General features: G+C 40.9%; 2 protein-coding genes across 2 annotated transcripts in view; one reads left to right on the forward strand and one right to left on the reverse strand.

Annotated features, from left to right (window-relative positions):
* The window catches only part of dennd1a (DENN/MADD domain containing 1A), a 128,878-nt gene extending 122,708 nt beyond the window's left edge, over positions 1–6,170 (forward strand). Inside the window, exon 22 of the mRNA XM_062031063.1 lies at positions 4,801–6,170. Coding sequence (XP_061887047.1) covers positions 4,801–5,706 — 906 coding nt within the window. The 3' untranslated portion in view covers positions 5,707–6,170. The remainder of the gene's footprint in view (positions 1–4,800) is intronic.
* A 6,303-nt stretch (positions 6,171–12,473) lies between these two features.
* crb2a (crumbs cell polarity complex component 2a) overlaps positions 12,474–19,760 on the reverse strand; it is a 61,214-nt gene continuing 53,927 nt past the window's right edge. The window contains exons 12-13 of the mRNA XM_062031064.1: positions 19,039–19,165; positions 12,474–12,921 (exon numbers count right to left, since the gene is read on the reverse strand). Coding sequence (XP_061887048.1) covers positions 12,700–12,921; positions 19,039–19,165 — 349 coding nt within the window. The 3' untranslated portion in view covers positions 12,474–12,699. The remainder of the gene's footprint in view (positions 12,922–19,038; positions 19,166–19,760) is intronic.

Genomic DNA, 19,760 nt, shown 5'->3' on the forward strand with positions numbered 1-19,760 from the left:
ATGTCAACGAGATTTTATTTGAGCTTTGTCCAGCGGCATAGAAACTGCATTAAAGTGCAGGTTGACCATAGTTCACAGTTTAGCATTGTCAGGAAGATGGCGAATAGAGGGGGTGTGGGGGTGGGAACAGTCAGATGTCTGATGGGTGTTACGTTGATGTTGCAGCAATGCAGTGTCCAGAGCACAATTATTGAGGTGGTGAAGAGTGAGGTAATGAGATGGTCCGGGGCAGCAAAGGGGCAGGTTGTTCATTTAGCAGTCTCACAGCCTGGGGATACAGACTGTGAGACATTCTGGTGGTCCTGGCGCGAATCGATCTATACCTTCTTCCAGAGGGTAGCAGGTTGAAGAGGCCATGTGCTGGGTGGTATCTGTCCTTCAGGATGTTGTGTACTCGCTTTAGGCAGCGAGTTGTGTACATGGCACTCATCTCTGGGAGTATCGTCCTTGTAATTTTCCCCGCCGCTTTAACCACTCGCTGGAGGGCCTGTTGATTCGCTTTAGTGCAGCTAGCAAACCACACTAAAAAGCCGTAAGTGAGGACACTGCTGATGGCACAGTTGTAAAAGTTAACCATTGATTTCTGCGGAATGTTTGCGCATTTTAGTTTCCTCAAAACAAAAAAAAAAGACGTTGTTGGGCCTTTCCGACTGTAGAAGCAGTGTTAATGTCCCAGCATAGATCTTCTGTTATGTTCACCCCTAAGAATTTGAAATGCTTGACCATTTCTACTAGATTGTTATTAATTAAAAGTGGAGGGTGTTTGCTCTGCCCTTTCCTGCGGAAGTCTACAATTAGTTATTTGGTTTTGTTAGTGTTAAGAACCAAGTTGTTGTTAGCACACCATGAAGCCAGCTGTTGGACCTCTGCATTGTATGCTGTCTCATCATTGTTGCTGATGAGCCCAAGTACTGTGGTGTCGTCGGCATATTTGACAGTGAGATTGGATGTTGAAGAGGCTATACAGTCATGTGTGAAGAGGGTGAAGAGCGGCACATTCTGAAGCCTAAAGTACCACAACGGAGACCCCCGGACTGTTGAACAACTTAAAGGCCTACTGAAATGATTTTTTTTTATTTAAACGGGGATAGCAGATCTATTCTATGTGTCATACTTGATCATTTCGCGATATTGCCATATTTTTGCTGAAAGGATTTAGTATAGAACAACGACGATAAAGATTGCAACTTTTGGTATCTGATAAAAAAAAAGGCTTGCCCCTACCGGAAGTAGCGTGACGTAGTCAGTTGAACATATACGCAAAGTTCCCTATTGTTTACAATGATGGCCGCATGAAGTGAGAGAGATTCGGACCGAGAAAGCGACAATTTCCCCATTAATTTGAGCGAGGATGAAAGATTTGTGGATGAGTAAAGTGCAAGTGAAGGACTAGTGGGGAGTTGAAGCTATTCAGATAGGGAAGATGCTGTGAGAGCCGGGGGTGACCTGATATTCAGCTGGGAATGACTACAACAGTAAATAAACACAAGACATATATATACTCTATTAGCCGCAACACAACCAGGCTTATATTTAACATGCCACAAATTAATCCTGTATAAAAACACCTGCGTGTTTGTTATGCTAGCTCCTAGCTCCTCTGCTAGCTCCTAGCTCCATAGAACACGCCAATACAATTCAAACACCTGATCAACACACACAATCACTCAGCCCAAAAGACCGTTCACCTAACCCAAGGTTCATAAAGCTTATATATTTTTAAAAAGTTACGTACGTGACGCGCACGTACGGTCCGGTACGTGTTATGCTAGCTCCTAGCTCCTATGCTAGCTCCTAGCTCCATAGAACACGCCAATACAATTCAAACACCTGATCAACACACACAGTCACTCAGCCCAAAAGACCGTTCACCTAACCCAAGGTTCATAAAGCTTATATATTTTTAAAAAGTTACGTACGTGACGCGCACGTACGGTACGGTACGTGTTATGCTAGCTCCTAGCTCCTATGCTAGCTCCTAGCTCCATAGAACACGCCAATACAATTCAAACACCTGATCAACACACACAATCACTCAGCCCAAAAGACCGTTCACCTAACCCAAGGTTCATAAAGCTTATATATTTTAAAAAATTTACGTTCATACGCAAAAAAAAGTTGCGCACATACGGTCAAGCGATCAAATGTTTAGAAGCCAAAGCTGCATACTCACAGTAGCACGTCTGCGTCTTTGTCATCCAAATCAAAGTAATCCTGGTAAGAGTCTGTGTTGTCCCAGTTCTCTACAGGCGTCTGTGTATCGAAGTCAAAAGTCCTCCTGGTTAGAGTCTCTGTTATCCGAGTTCTTCCATCTTGACTGCATCTTTCGGGAATGTAAACAAAGAAGCGCCGGCTGTGTACTGTTGTGGCTGACTGCGTTCGAAAAATACGTCCATTTCGCACCGACAACTTTCTTCTTTGCTTGCTCAGCTTCCTTCTCCATAATGCAATGAACGTGATTGAAACAGATTCACGAACACAGATGTCCAGAATACTGTGGAATTATGAAATGAAAACAGAGCTTTTTCGTATTGGCTTCAATGTGGAAGGCATACCCGTGTTCGCCGGTCTACGTCACGCGCATACGTCATCCTCAGAGGCGTTTCGAACCGGAAGTTTAGCGGCAAATTTAAAATGTCACTTTATAAGTTAACCCGGCCGTATTGGCATGTGTTATAATGTTAAGATTTCATCATTGATATATAAACTATCAGACTGCGTGGTCGGTAGTAGTGGGTTTCAGTAGGCCTTTAAGCTGTACATCAAGCAAGAATAGGAAAGAATTCCACCTGAGAAGCTTAAAAAATGTGTCTCCTCAGTTCCTAAAAGGAAAGGCCATGTAACACAGTGGTGAACATGCCCTTTCCCAACTACTTTGGCACATGTTGCAGCCATGAAATTGCAAGTTACTATTATATAATAACAAATAATAACTATTATAGTTATTTGCAAAAAAAAATAAAGTTTTTGAGTTTGAACATCAAATATCTTGTCTTTGAATATGGGTTCAAAAGGATTTGCAAATCATTGTATTCCGTTTATATTTACATCTAACACAATTTCCCAACTCATATGGAAACAGGGTTTGTACAAATTACAACATACAACTCAAGACTTGCAACTAGGGCGCGTGTGTCTGTGGCATGTATTTTCCGTGGACGCTGCAGAGTGGCTATCTTCTCTCGCAAACAGAATAACACAGCCAGTCTGTCCAACAAAAGTCAACAAACAGCAGGTGTATGTCCATGAGAGACGGAGAAGGAGTTTGTTGCGTCCTTGCTACACTGTCCTTTTTGGGGAATCTTGAAGCAGTGAAGTGAAGTAATTATATTTATATAGCAATTTTCTCTAGAGACTCAAAACGCTTCACATATTGAAACCCATTATCTACATATTTAAGCTACATTTAAACCAGTGTGGGTGGCACTGGGAGCAGGTGGGTTTAGTGTCTTGCCCAATCACACAACGGCAGTGACGAGGATGGCGGAAGCGAAGATCGAGCCTGGAACCCTCTAGTTTCTGGCACGGCCGCTCTACCAACTGAGCCACGCCGTCCCAAGCAATGACCTTGCCAGGTCTCTTGCAGCCAGAAAAAACAATCCAGATTAGAATGTTTGTGTTGAATACATTTTAACTTTTCACTCTAATTGTCGATTTCTGGTCCTGAAATTCATTATATTTGCCATGCAGAGCAGACGCCGTCTCCAAGATCTTGTTCAGTTTGCAATTTAGTTCATATATGTCACAAAAGTCTGAGTACCCACAGCTCTGCTTGCATCCTTCAATCATTTGTGGCAGCTTTGGCGTACCTTGAACGGCTTCCAGCATCTTCCAATTCATAGAATTCTGTCTAAAAATACATCTGGGACCTTAATTTTAGGCCATATCGTCCAGGCCTAAGTGAAACTCAAAATAATAGCATATTGTGTGCAAGTCCATTAATGTCAGCAATTAACTTTAAATGTGAAAGTAATATGTGATATTAACTCATTACATGCAAAGTGAGGTAAGTCAAGCCTTTATTATCATTTTGACTACAGGCTTACACTTTTTGAAACCCCACATTTTCTGAGATTTTCAATTCAAGGTTTTCATAAACTGTAAGCCATAATAATTAGAAATGTAACCAATAAAGGATTGATATATATATATATATATATGTATATATATATATATATATATATCACTTTGCATGTAAAAGGTTAATATCACATGGTACTAAATGGTACGTTCTTGTGTAATTTCCACATGATCTATTTTGTTAAATTCTACAGAAGAATATTTATTTATTACATTTATTTTTTTTAAAGTACCTTTTTTATTCTATGCTATGTATGTGACCTCACTGTAGACTTTGTCTGGTCATGCTACCTCTAAACTAAACTAAATTAAGGCTAATCCACCTTTTTTCCCCCTTTTTTTCCAAATAAGAATCGATAAGAGAACCGTATGGAACCGAATCGTTAAGCAGAATCGAAAGTGGACTCAAAACCGGAAAAATATTATGAATACCCATCCCTAGTCGCACACAGCACTTTGCTTCTCCCAAGAGTCCAGAAACAACCATTCCGACAGGACAGGCTGACTCCCCCGAACCCAAGATTTTGTCAATTTTGTTAAGAGTCCAGTTGATCAATTCCATTGTTTAGATTTTGAAGAGCAGTGCAAAAAGAGTAGAGCGAAAGGGAAAGCGTCTGCCTTAAATGAGTGCCAGAGAGAAGTAATCTTTATTGTACATGAATTTGATTATTTGATTATTATTGCTTTAAATACCTGTTTCTTATCATTTTGTTTTTGCAGCGAAAGGAACTGAGTTTCAGCGAATACTCACAAATGTTTCCCGGCCTAAAGCCGTCCCACCCTTACAACAAGTTGTTGAGCCAAGGACAGGATCAAGCAGACTTTCCACCTTGCAAGCTTCCTTCCTACGAAAGACTTCAATCTGCCCAATTTGACACCCACAAAAAAACCCACAGCAGTCAAAATTCAGGCCTTGCAGAGCGAGACTTCTCGACCCAAGACAACATCACCATACCTCGTCCTCACGCCAGGAAGAGAGCTGGTCTTGGACTACCTAACAGTCAGCCTCAGTGTACACAACGCAATGATGACGTGACAAAAAGAGGAGGGCAAGAATTTAGGAAAGCCCTGAGCAAAACTTCAGATGAAGTTCAGTCTTTGGATGGTATGGAATTTATACGCCTGCTGGACCCTCTTAACGAGTCCCCACACGTTAGTTTCATGTCAGGAAAGGCTGAAGGTGATAATGAATCCACAAGATCTTTTCCACCGAACCTTCCTCCCTTTCAACCACTTCATGACATGTCATCCAATCTCTTCAGCCAATCTGTCTGGCATAAAACACCAGAGCCACTCTCTGATTCACAGGTTATTCCCCCCACCATTTCAGGAAGATTTAGACAGCAACTGCCTGGCAGTTCTACGCGTCTGCCTATCTATCCAATGGCTTCCCCTTCCTCATACATCTCCTTGCCTCACTCATCCACCGCTAATTACACTCTCTCAAACTTAAGAAGCTCTATGTCTGTCCCCAGTCCAGTTTCCAGCACCCTTACAAGACCGCTTCATGCTGAAGGAGAAAAACCAAATCCTCAGGATCTGTTTGGCGACCTGCTGACCATGATTCAACCAGCTGTAGCCCCCCAAAAGAGGGCGGAGCCCAAGAGGTGGGAAACGTTTGACTAAAACTTTTGTGTAAATCTAATGGAGTAAGTAAGTGCTGATTGAATTTGTTCCCTCATGAAGATATAATAACTAGCATAAAAATGATGGACTGCTCATATATTTGTAAGGGATCAAATACTTATTTCCTCCACTATGCTTTTTTCTGAGTTGCCTTTTTATTTCATTGCCGCATGAACAACCTCTTTGGAGGAAACACATGAAGCATTCCTCAATTTAAAACCTAAACTGTGATCATTAATTATGTTTCGAGAAACTTCATATGACAAATAATTCAAACAATGCAGAGAAAATCATGTAAATGTAAACTCCAGTGAATTATAGCATACTACAGTTCGCTTTACGTTGTTTTCTTTGCACACTTTTAGCTGTTTAACTTGACAATAGCATTAAAAAAAAATTGTCTACAGATACTTGCTATCTTTTAGCACTGGACACCCAATAAACACATGAATTTGAATTCATAAGTCCTTGTAGTCATTTTTTAACTGCAGGGGTTAAGGTTCACCTATTTTTGTGTTCACTTTTACTGTATATTTCACCTTCGTCTTGCTTTGGTTGTTTTCCTTTGTTAGTTACTACCTCACATGTGGGATTGTATACACTACCGTTCAAAAGTTTGGGGTCACATTGAACTGTCCTTATTTTTGAAGGAAAAGCACTGTACTTTTCAATGAAGATAACTTTAAACTAGTCTTAACTTTAAAGAAATACACTCTATACATTGCTAATGTGGTAAATGACTATTCTAGCTGCAAATGTCTGGTTTTTGGTGCAATATCTACATAGGTGTATAGAGGCCCATTTCCAGCAACTATCACTCCAGTGTTCTAATGGTACAATGTGTTTGCTCATTGGCTCAGAAGGCTAATTGATGATTAGAAAACCCTTGTGCAATCATGTTCACACATCTGAAAACAGTTTAGCTCGTTACAGAAGCTACAAAACTGACCTTCCTTTCAGCAGATTGAGTTTCTGGAGCATCACATTTGTGGGGTCAAAATGGTCAGAAAAAGAGAACTTTCATCTGAAACTCGACAGTCTATTCTTGTTCTTAGAAATTAAGGCTATTCCACAAAATTGTTTGGGTGACCCCAAACTTTTGAACGGTAGTGTACATATTTGTTCTTTTTTGTTTTGAAAGAGTGTATTAACGCATTATTTATTAATAACCGATAATTTATTTACACATTGGGTATTAATAGCACAGTGTAACAATGTGTTTTATTAACACAGTGTATTAACACTTTGTGTATCATTAACACAGTGTATCATTAGCCTGTTTTACTAAAATCAAAATACCATGCGGTAAACATCATGTCAATCTATAAAATAGCGTGTACCATTAGTGGGCGTACTGCATGAGATTTACTAACACTGCGTGTACAACTAAAAAGTGATGAAGGATTTTGTCTGTATTATATGGGGCATCATACATCACCATACCTCGTCCTCACGCCAGGAAGAGAGCTGGTCTTGGACCACCTAACAGTCAGCCTCAGTGTACACAACGCAATGATGATGTGACATCACACTCTCATACACTGCACATTTATGTTATCATGCTCCTACCTGCGGACACATGTACTACTTTTTATGGGCATTTTAGAAGTAATCCTGCATTGCATGTACAAACCCCAAAAATATTAGCTCATTTGAAATTTGATGCCTGCAACATGTTTTGAAAAAGCTGGCACAACTGGCAAAAAAGATTGAGAACGTTGAGGAATGCTCATCAAACACTTACTTGGAATATCCCACAGGTGAACAGGCTAATTGGGAACAGGTGGGTGCCATGATTGGGTATAAAAGCAGCTTCCATGAAATGCTCAGTCATTCACAAACAAGGAAGCGACGAGGGTCACCACTTGGTGAACAAATGCGTGAGCAAATCGTTGAACAGTCTAAGAACAACATAATTAACATAATGAAACGCTTAATTTTTTTCCCAATTTAAGATCGGGATGATTAAAAATCACGATGTTGGTAAAAGGACTAAGAAAGTGTTTTTAAAAACTGATTAAGGATTTCACCATTTAAGGTCTGTAATATCATCAAAAGGTTCAGAGAATCTGGAGAAATCACTGCACATAACATTGAATGCCCGTGACATTGGATCCCTCAGGCGGTGCTGCGTCAAAAAACGATATCAGTGTGTAAAGGATATCACCACATGGGCTCAGGAACACTTCAGAAAACCACTGTCAGTACCTACAGCTGGTCGCTACATCTGTAAGTGCAAGTTAGAACTCTACTATACAAAGCGAAAGCCATTTATCAACAACACCCGGAAACGCCGCCGGCTTTGCTGGGCCCGAGCTCATCTAAGTAGGACTGATGCAAAGTGTAAAAGTGTTCTGTGGTCTGACGAGTCCACATTTCAAATTGTTTCTGGAAACTGTGGACGTTGTTCCTCAGGAACAAAAAGAAAAAGAACCATCCAGATTGTTATAGGCGCAGAGTTCAAAAGCCAGCATCTGTGATGGTATGGGGGTGTATTAGTGCCCAAGGCATGGGTAACTTACACATCTGTGAAGGCCCCATTAATGCTGAAAGGTACATACAGGTTTTGGAGCAACATATCTTGCCATCGAAGCAACGTTATCATGGACGCACGCCCATACTTGCCAACCCTCACAAATTTTCCGGGAGACACCCGAATTTCAGTGCCTCTCCCGAAAATTTCCCGGGACAACCATTCTCCCGATTTCCAGCCGGAAAACTATATTGGGGGTGTGCCTTAAAGGCACTGCCTTTAGCGTCGTTTCTCACCTGAAAAGGAGACTATTATATATGTCTCCGTTATCCATAGGTTTATCTATAACCCCAGGGGCGCAGAAAAGGGGGGGTAAAGGAGACGGATTCTAGGGGCCCATGATGGAGGGGGGCCCAGAGAGGCCCCTAATGATGATGAAATTATAATGTTGCCGATGTGTTGGGGGCCCTGTAAAGATTATTTTCATGGGGCCCAAAATCCCTAGCGGCGCCCCTGTATAACCCATAAAGTAGGCAGGCACGGAGCTATTTCTCAGCGTGTGTTTATTCCAGCCGGCACGTTAATACACTGACACACAACATCTGGATTCCCATCATGCATTGCTTCAAAACTACGGCAAGTAGTAATGTCCAAAATTTCCAGCCGGACAAACAATATTGGGGGCGTGCCTAAAGGCACTGCCTTTAGCGTCCTCTCACCTGAAAAGGAGACTATTATATATGTCTCCGTTATCCATAGGTTTATCTATAACCCATAACACGGTGGCCGAATGGATATAGTCACTCATGAACGGTCAGAGAAGCACAAGGCGGCGGCAACGCAGTATTATGGGCCACCTTACAAGCAACATCCCGTTCTCATTTGCGAATGTTTTCAACAAATCCGTGAAGGATACGTTCCCGGATTCAGAGATCGCTCGCCAGTACTCAAATGGCAGAACAAAGGCTACTCAAATAGTGAAAGGTAAGTGTTTTTTTTTTTTTAAGTAAGCAGCAAGTACAGTACAGTTAGTAGAACAACTGTGTTTTCATTACTGTGTACTGTACTGTACTATATATATATAAGAAATACTTTAATTTCAGTGAATTCTAGTTATAAATATATTCCTCCCCCCTTAACACCGCCCCCGCTCCCCCACGCCCCTAATCTCCCGATTCGGAGGTCTCAAGTTTGGCAAGTATGCGCACGCCCCTGCTTATTTCAGCAAGACAATGCCAAGCCATGTGTTACAACAGCGTGGCTTCATAGTAAAAGAGTGGGGTACTAGACTGGCCTGCCTGTAGTCCAGACCTGTCTCCCGTTGAAAATTTGTGGCGCATTATGAAGCGTAAAATACCACAACAGAGACCTCGGACTGTTGAACAACTTAAGCTGTAGATCAAGCAAGAATGGGAAAGAATTCCACCTGAAAAGCTTCAAAAATTGGTCTCCTCAGTTCCCAAACATTTACTGAGTGTTATTAAAAGGAAATGCCATGTAACACAGTGGTAAAAATGTCCCTGTGCCAACTTTTTTGCAATGTGTTTCTGATGTGTTGCTGCCATTAAATTCTAAGTTAATGATTATTTGCAAAAAAATCAGTTTCTCAGTTCGAACATTAAATATCTTTTCTTTGCAGTCTATTCAATTGAATATACGTTGAAAAGGATTTGCAAATCATTGTATTCTGTTTTTATTTACGATTTACACAACATGCCAACTTCACTGGTTTTGGGTTTTGTAGCATGACGAGGGACAGATTCTGACTGGCTCTGAGGCTAGCAGTAAGTACTCGCTCCATGGCATGTCTGCAGTACCTTTCTTCGTTCATTGCAGCAGGCCAGGATAAAAGAATGTCACTGAGCAGCGACGAAAGTTGCGGTCAAAAGATTTCACCAGTTTGCCACATGCTCCTGACTTTCGGTAGGAGAATGTTTTATTACTTGGATTTTACTGACGTCATGTTCGGCTCACGTCCCCGCCCGTTAAATATGCGTGGTGGTCAAGCTAGTTCTGTTCTCAATGAACTAGCTTGGCCATTTAGCCTTTCTCAAAGAAAAAATGTCCTATGCTTCTGTAGTTTTCAGCTGAACGAATCGTTCAAATCGTGAATAGGATAAAAGTTTCTTCATAGTTCCTTGAGAGGTAATTAAAAAGGGAGGAAGAGAGCATGATTTTACAAAAAAATATATAGTTTGATAAAGGTGGGGAAAAACACGCTACTCGTAAACGGCGTGTGCAACAGCAACAAACATGGCAGCTTAGATGCAAAGTTAAATCATGGAATGCAACTTTACTCGAGCAAAAACAATGCATGATTCATCCGGGAGAGCCTTGATACTAATTTCCTTGACCCAGCCACACACAAAGAAGTTGTAGACCTCCATGCTTTTCCAAGTTTCCTCTGTTTTGTCGTGAAGAAAGATGTTTGGAGCACAATAGTTTAATATGTCTGGGAACGCGACCGACGTATAATCCTTGATATCACTCGACAAATATTTTTTTGGTAAAGTGTAGAGATCTGTTCAATTGCATAATTAGATTTTTTGCATGTATCTGCTTTTTTTGCAGGAAAGATGTAAGCCTCTTTCTTGCGTACTCCGATAGTTTGCGCACTGCTTGCAGTACAACAGCCATCTTGGCTTGGTTGACCACCACTGGTTTTGTGACAGGATACAAGAAATTGTAGTCAGAGAAAAGATGCATGTATTCCTCCAACCAGCATTTCACTCAGTCATTTCAATTATGCAGGTGGAAGTCATAAACTTTGAGTGTAAAAGTCAGTAATTCAATTTCAAATGTGAAACTAATATGTGATATTAGGGACAAGCGGTAGATAATGGATGGATGGAACTCATGTGCAAAGTGGGATATGTCCAGTGTTGGGAATAACGCGTTACAAAGTAACGTGTTACTGTAACGCCGTTAGTTTCGGCGGTAACTAGTAATCTAACGCATTATTTTTTATATTCAGTAACTCAGTTACCGTTACTACAAAAAAACATTAAGCTGAGCAACGAGGTGGAACTCCACTTATGATATGTTGGAGCAGCAGGCAGCTATATACTCTGCATTGACCCACAAGACCCTGAAGACAAATGTCAAAGACATCATCACTCTGTCTGATGATGATGTGAGAGTGGCAGAGGAGGTCCTCCGGGTGCTTAGACCCCTCAAAACTGTTACATCTCTACTGAGCACTGAAACTTCTCCATCTGTGTCAATGATCCTGCCACTGAAAACAAGTATTCCACAATTCATGGCTCCAAGTGTGGAAGACAGCAACATCACTCCAGATGTCAGGCTTTATTTCACTATCTATGTTTCAAGGAAGATGATGTGCACTTTAAGTTGTTTTTTATTAATGGTCAAATGACCATTAATAAAAAACTTGGACAAATGTCCAAGTTTAAAGAAAGGAGAAATGCCTTTTTATGTTGCGCTGTTTTTCATTAATTATGTTAAAAGGAAAATAAAAATGCATGTCAAGTTGATCAACAGATTGTATTATTCTCCAGTGCAATAATAATGCTAAAAGGACATTAATGGGAGCTTTAAAAATATGTATAAATATGTGTAAATTAATATATATAAATTTTATTTTTTATAAAATAAAATATAAATGATATTATGAATATGAGGATTATAATTAATTCTTCAAACAAACAGTGAGATATACACATCCTATTAGTAGGCAACCCAGTGAGAGCCGATATCGTATAGTAAGTGATCGTTCTATTATGTTTGTAGATTGTATTTCATGTTCAACACTTAGCAGCCATACTGCTACTTGCTGGATTTGTTTATCATGCAGTTTCTAAAATGTATTGCTCATCCTCCATATATTCAGGTTAAAAAATATAAGGTTCTGGATCCTCATTTCTCCCAAAGTAGTCGTCGTTGGCTCTCATGAAGTCTGCATGATTAGTAGTGTTGCTGTTGAAGGAAATAGCAAACGTGATGCGTATGTAAAATTAATATGCCGCAGTATGCTTAAAATGACCGAAATATGGAACTATTTTATTATTATTAATTATTATTATGTGCCTGTTTCTACATTACATATAAACTAACAGTGTGTGTATAAAATGTTGATGGAGGTTTTTTAGAACGCTTTATTGGCGAAATAGAGCGACTCCAATTACCGCCATTGTGAGCTGACTTTTGCTAACGTTTATTTACGAGTTAGAATGCATATGTATGAAATCTGAACAGCCGATATGGGCATCTACATCTGCTATATGATTTGCCCGAGAAGCTGGGCAGGACATTAAAAAAAAGAAAAAAAAGAATGCATATGTACATGTGTACTCGTCCCAGATAAGGATTGTGAATCATAGAAAAGAAAGAAAACAAAAGTACATGAGTATAATATACTTGAATTTGTGTATAATGTACATGTGCTTTGTGTACAATGAAATACAAATTGTGTAGCCTCTGGAAGGCTGCAGCCAACAAAACGATTTGTAGTACTTTATAAAATAAAAAAAAACGTCACAGTTTCTGCTGTTGACTATCGTTCAGATGAGTCTTTCCTCTGGTGGAACTTTGAGCATTCTGTCCATGGCCAAGCGAGCCCCAGCCAGCTCCTCAGAACTGGGACTGTAAGCCCCCTCAGACTGGCGCTTCGTTCTCGTTGTTTGTATTAGGAAGACAAAAGCGGGGATGAAAATGAGAATGCAGAAGGACAACAGGGGCACCAAGATCACCAGCCAGGACACTTCTTGTTCACGCGCTTGTTGCTGGAAAAGAAAATAAGAAGTGGGCATTAGCAATGGAAAGTGGACTATTGCACAATTTTTTTGTTTATTAAATACATTTTTACTTTCACGCCGTCTCCTGTCTCCGCATCTTGGGGTCTCAACAACCGCAAGACGTGAATTTGTTACAGAATGACGCAGTAAACAAGCGACCCCGCAGGGGGAAATCTACTGTACAGGACACTGAGATGGCTGAATGGGAGATGCTGATCGATCAGGCTCTGGAGGATGAAAGTAAGTGTTACAGTCCAGACGTATTGGAACACATGGGGTGGGGCCCCGAAGGGCAAGTGGTGTGGATGAACCTGGTCTGCCCCAGTGCCACAGCCAATACAAATGCTGGTGCTTGACACAGGAGTAAGCAGACCCCAGTGGCTTCCCCACGTGGGCCTCCACAACCCAAGACTTAGATGCGGACATCCTCCCCTCCCTTGCTACCTCAACCTGAGAATGAGTTTTGCTGCCAGCCAGTGAAACCCAGGCTACGTACCTGTGGCCCACCTACACTCAAGTGCACAAGCGGAGGACCATTGGCAGCGAAAGCACGAGCCTGCTTGCCCACATGGCGCGAACCGTTGCAGACTCTCTTACTCTTGCTCAAGCAGCCACACAGCCTTTGCTAAGCGTCATCTACTTTGCCTACCGTAGCTCTTCCCAGGACGCTGCCACCAGCTCCACCTGCGGTGGGTCATCTCCAGAGGCCACCTCCAGCTTGCCCGCTATAGGAGCACCTGTACCATGCTCTGCCTACACACTGGCTAACAAAGTTCCCATCTCATGCTTGTCTTCCATCTTGTCGGCCACAACAGTGGCCATTCCATGGATGCCCTTTGCGGCAACAGCAGCAATGCCTACTCCTACACCTGGGCGTCCGCTACATCACCTGACTCTGCCCCACTGGCTTTGGGGACACATGGCTTGGACTGGTTACTGTCCCCACAGCCTTTTGCAGCGGACAAGCAGTTTGGTGACCAACCACAGTTCTTCCTCCACCCTCCCTTGATTCTGGACTTTTTCTTTTACGTCTGGGACTACTTTAAATGTCTGGAACTACTTTAAACATCTGGAATGTCTTTTGTTGAAGGGGCTACTGTCATGATCTGCCAGCTTTTTCTACTATTCGACTGAAATTTTAATTTAACTAGATGCGTGTTTTATTGGAAATCATCTAATTTTAGTGCAAGATAAAATAAACAAAATAAAACAAATGACTGTTGCCTAAAAATTTCACCACAGCGAGACAATCGCATGATGATATATCCACACCAAATACTTTTCATAATGCAACCATACCTGGGGATCGAACCCACGCTCAATAGTGTATCTTACACTACCAGTAAATATTGGAAGAGTTGGTGAATTGGCAACCCAAATTAAAAATGTTTATCATTCATACGTTTTTTTTTTTGTGTTTTTTTTTTATCCTGTCCAGCTTCTCAGGCAAATCATTTAGTTGATGTAGATGCCCATATCGGCTGTTCAGATTTACTTTACAAAAAAAAGTGTTGCCTTATTTGTATTTGAGTTTATTAAATGTATTTATATTATCATTTGGTGCAGCCGGGCCGTAGCAGAAGGGGATAGAAAGAGAAAAAAAGAAAGACAGAGGGGGAAATTGTGGGGACAAGAGGGGATAAGGCAGAGAGACAAAAACAACAACAGCAAACACAACAATAACAACAACAATAGAGCAACATCAGCAAATATGATATGTACAAATATGATGGTAAAAGTGATAGCAAAGAAGCAGTTAGCGAAATAAATAATACAGAAATGACAATTCATTTCTGTATTATTATTTATTTCTGTTGTTGTTTTTGAGCATTATTACACTACAAATGGAGCAATTCAAATACCAATAGAAATAGCGCTATTTTTTAAAAAATGTTTTATTTTTTTTTATAATGTCCTGCCCAGCTTCTCGGGCAAATCATATAGCAGATGTAGATGCCCATATCGGCTGTTCAGATTTACTTTACAAAAGAGAAGTGTAGGATACTTCTCTTGTTGCCTTACTTGTATTTTGACTTTATTAAATGTATTTATATAATCATCTGGTGCAGCCGGGCCGGAGCAGGAGGGGATAGAAAGAGAGAAAAAGGAAGACAGAGGGGGGAATTGTGGGGACAAGAGGGGGATTAGACAGAGAGACAAAAACAACAACAGCAAACACAACAACAACAACAACAACAGAGCAACATCAGCAAATACGACATGTACAAATATGATGGTAAAAGTAATAGCAAATAAGCAGTTAGCGAAAATAAAAAAATAATACAGAAATGACAATGAGCATTATTACACTAAAAATGGAGCAATATGAATACCAATAGAAATAGTGCTATTGATAATAAACAATACCAATACTTTACCTTTATTATCAACAATACAATTGTTCAAATGCAACAATACATATACGTAATGATAACTTGAGACACGAAAGAATGCAGAAAAATGGAGGGGAAGAAAGAGAAGCAACCTACATTAACCTTGTAGATTGTTATAGTAACAATAGGTTAAGCTTTGTCAGTGTGCCATGTGTTATACCCAGTTTACCCTAGGGCAACAACGTTAATATATGTTTGATGAAACGTGATTATGTGCATGAGTGTATGTGTGCATATGTACCTGTATATGTACAGTATGTGTATATGTGTGCTTGTACAGTGAATGTATATGTACAGTATGTGTATATGTGTGTACAGTGAATGTATATGTACAGTATGTGTATACAGTATGTGTGTTTGAACAGTGAATGTATATGTACAGTATGTGTATATGTGTGTTTGTACAGTGAATGTATATGTACAGTATATGTATGTATGTGTTTGTACAGTGAATGTATATGTGTAGTATGTGTATGTGTGTGTCTGTACAGTGAGTGTATATGTACAGTATGTGTATATGTATGTTTTTACAGTGAATGTATATGTACAGTATGTGTATACAGTATGTTTGTATAATGAATGTGCGTGTGGATGTACGAACTTTGAGTGTGTAAATATGTACTGTATTTATTTGTATATGAGCGTAGGTACCTATGTATGTCTGTATGTATGTGTGTGAGTATATGTGAATTTGCATGTACAATACATTTGACTCCCAGTGTGTGCTGGAGCCAGAGTACGGCCCCAGCCTCCCCGAGAGCCCATCCCACAAACAGTAGGTGTGGTGCCCAGGGAACCAGGGGCCACCGCCCTCACGCAGCCAAGCCGGACAGCGACAGGAACCCCAGAGCCTGGCCCACCGCGCCGCCCACAAGGGCCAGCAGCAGGCCGCAGACAGACGCACCCGGCAGAGGACAAGGCACGAGAAAGGCAGGGGGCAGCCAGACCCCAAGCCAGCGAGAGACCACACCCCACACAGACAGAAAGGCGGGACGCCCCGCCCGAGTGGCCCGGAGACCCCCCGCAACCGGACGGGAAGACCGCCCCCGCCCCACCGGCAACCGGGCCCCCACGAGCCCCCCCCCCCCCACCCCCACCTCCGGAGAGCGCGGCGAGGCCAGCCCACGGTCACCCCACCCAAACCGGCCGCCACAGGACCACTCAGCACGGGGCCACGGGAACCACCCACTCCACCCGCAGGGACCCCAACGATGGAGATGGAACAACCAGCAACCGCCCCGCCGAGTCTCCCCCCTGAGGTAGGGGAAATAAATAAATAAAATAAATAAATACATAATAATAATATTAATAAAATATATTAAAAAATAAGAATAAATAAATAATTAAATCTATTTATAAAAAAATAATAATAATAATAATTAAAAGAAGATCACAGACATGCTGACACACAAGGTCGCTACCCCAACAACTGGCCGAAATAGCGCTATTGATAATGAACAATACCAATAATTTACCTACAAACCCTGTTTCCATATTAAGATTAAGATTAAAGTACCAATGATTGTCACACACACACTAGATGTGGTGAAATTTGTCCTCTGCATTTGTCCCATCCCCTTGGGGAGCAGTGGGCAGCAGCAGCGCCGCGACCGGGAATCATTTTGGTGATTTAACCCCCAACTCCAACCCTTTGTTGCTGAGTGCCAAGCAGGGAGGTTATGGGTCCCATTTTTATAGTCTTTGGTATGACTCATGAGTTGGGAAATTGTGTTAGATGTAAATATAAACGGAATACAATGATTTGCAAATCCTTTTCAACCCATATTCAGTTGAATATGCTACAAAGACAACATATTTGCTGTTCAAACTGATAAACTTTTTTTTTTTTGCAAATAATCATTAACTTTAGAATTTGATGCCAGCAACACGTGACAAAGAAGATGGGAAAGGTGGCAATAAATACTGACAAAGTTGAGGAATGCTCATCAAACACTTATTTGGAACATCCCATAGGTGTGCAGGCTAATTGGGAACAGGTGGGTGCCATGATTGGGTATAAAACAGCTTCCCAAAAAATGCTCAGTCTTTCACAAGAAAGGATGGGGCGAGGTACACCCCTTTGTCCACAACTGCGTGAGCAAATAGTCAAACAGTTTAAGAACAACGTTTCTCAAAGTGCAATTGCAAGAAATTTAGGGATTTCAACATCTACGGTCCATAATATCATCATATGGTTCAGAGAATCTGGAGAAATCACTCCACGTAAGCGGCATGGCCGGAAACCAACATTGAATGGCCGTGACCTTCGATCTCTCAGATGGCACTGTATCAAAAACCGACATCAATCTCTAAAGGATATCACCACATGGGCTCAGGAACACTTCAGAAAACCACTGTCACTACATACAGTTTGTCGCTACATCTGTAAGTGCAAGTTAAAACTCTACTATGCAAAGCGAAAGCCATTTATCAACAACATCCAGAAACGCCGCCGGCTTCTCTGGGCCCGAGATCATCTAAGATGGACTCATGCAAAGTTGAAAAGTGTTCTGTGGTTTGACGAGTCCACATTTCAAATTGTTTTTGGGAATATTCGACATCGTGTCATCCGGACCAAAGGGGAAGCAAACCATCCAGACTCTTATCGACGCAAAGTTCAAAAGCCAGCATCTGTGATGGTATGGGGGTGCATTAGTGCCCAAGGCATGGGTAACTTACACTTCTGTGAAGGCACCATTAATGCTGAAAGGTACATACAGGTTTTGAAACAACATATGCTGCCATCTAAGCGCCGTCTTTTTCATGGACATATCATGACTACTTATTTCAATGCCAAGCCACATTCAGCACGTGTTACAACAGCGTGGCTTCGTAAAAAAAGAGTGCGGGTACTTTCCTGGCCCGCCTGCAGTCCAGACCTGTCTCCCATCGAAAATGTGTGCCGCGCTATAAACCGTAAAATACGACAGCAGAGACCCCGGACTGTTGAACGACTGAAGCTCTACATAAAACAAGAATGGGAAAGAATTCCACTTTCAAAGCTTCAACAATTAGTTTCCTCAGTTCCCAATCGTTTATTGAGTGTTGTTAAAAGAAAAGGTGATGTAACACAGTGGTGAACATGCCCTTTCCCAACTACTTTGGCACGTGTTACAGCCATGAAATTCTAAGTTAATTATTATTTGCCAAAAAAAAATAAAGTTTATGAGTTTGAACATCAAATATCTTGTCTTTGTAGTGCATTCAATTGAATATGGGTTGAAAATGATTTGCAAATCATTGTATTCCGTTTATATTTACATCTAACACAATTTCCCAACTCATATGGAAACGGGGTTTGTATATTATCAACAATACAGTTGTTCAAATGCAACAATACATATACGTAATGATAACTAGAGATACAAAAGAATGCAGAAAGATGGAGGGGAAGAAAGAGAAGCAACCTATATTAAACTTGTAGATTGTTATAGTAGCAATAGGTTAAGCTTTGTCAGTGTGCCATGTGTTACCCAGTTTTGTTTTGTTTTTTATGACAATTGACCACAAAACTGCATGAAAACAATAACGGTACTGTTTGAGTAAAGATATGAATAACTCAAATGTTGCCAGTCATGTAAAACAAAACAAACATTTTTCATTTGACAAAGTAACTTTTAAAGTAAATTGAAGATTGCTTCTGTACACTTTGTACACTGAAGTCTTGTTTCCTTCAGTTCAACTTGAAGACATTCCACAAACAAAGACTTACGTTGATGTCACAGACTGCGCCACTGTATCCTGGTGGACATTCACACACGAACATGTTGAAGCGGTCCAAACAAGAACCACCGTGTCGACACGGGTTCGAGTCACACTCATCAATCTCCATTTCACATCTGCAACCAAAAACATCCAATCCAAGTTGGAAAAAAATATTTTGTCAGTGTAGAAATGTCCAATGTGTAATAAACCCTTAGTTATAATGAAAAGATACTCAAAAAACTCAATGTATGAAACACCAAAGATAAATGTTGTCAAATAGTTAATAATTATTTACTTTCAAAGCCAGGTGAGGCCTCAAACAGGTTACAAATAATGGACTCGATCTACCAAAGGTCTGCATGTATTAAAATACACTTGATAGCACACCCAAATCTGATCTACTAAGCTTGCGTCTCTTAAGTGAGCAAAAAAGAGAATGCAATCCATTTAGTGTGCCTTCATAAATACCCAAAATATGTGCTGATCATCAGAACACCCACAATACTGGCAGGGGGAGATGCAAATATAATTATTTAGCACTTATGTGATTTATCAGTACTAAAACTGTACATGTCTGGAATGTTAATGCAAACTGGCACAGTTGGGCAGAAATGGCTGTGAGAGAGGAAGAGACATGCTACAATGGCATTTTATACATATATATACATTTATATATTTGGATCATTCCAGAGTGCAACATTGTAAAGCGCGTATTTGGCGTGCTTAGAA

This window comes from Entelurus aequoreus, linkage group LG21 (assembly GCF_033978785.1).
Source record: "Entelurus aequoreus isolate RoL-2023_Sb linkage group LG21, RoL_Eaeq_v1.1, whole genome shotgun sequence".
NCBI lineage: Eukaryota > Metazoa > Chordata > Actinopteri > Syngnathiformes > Syngnathidae > Entelurus > Entelurus aequoreus.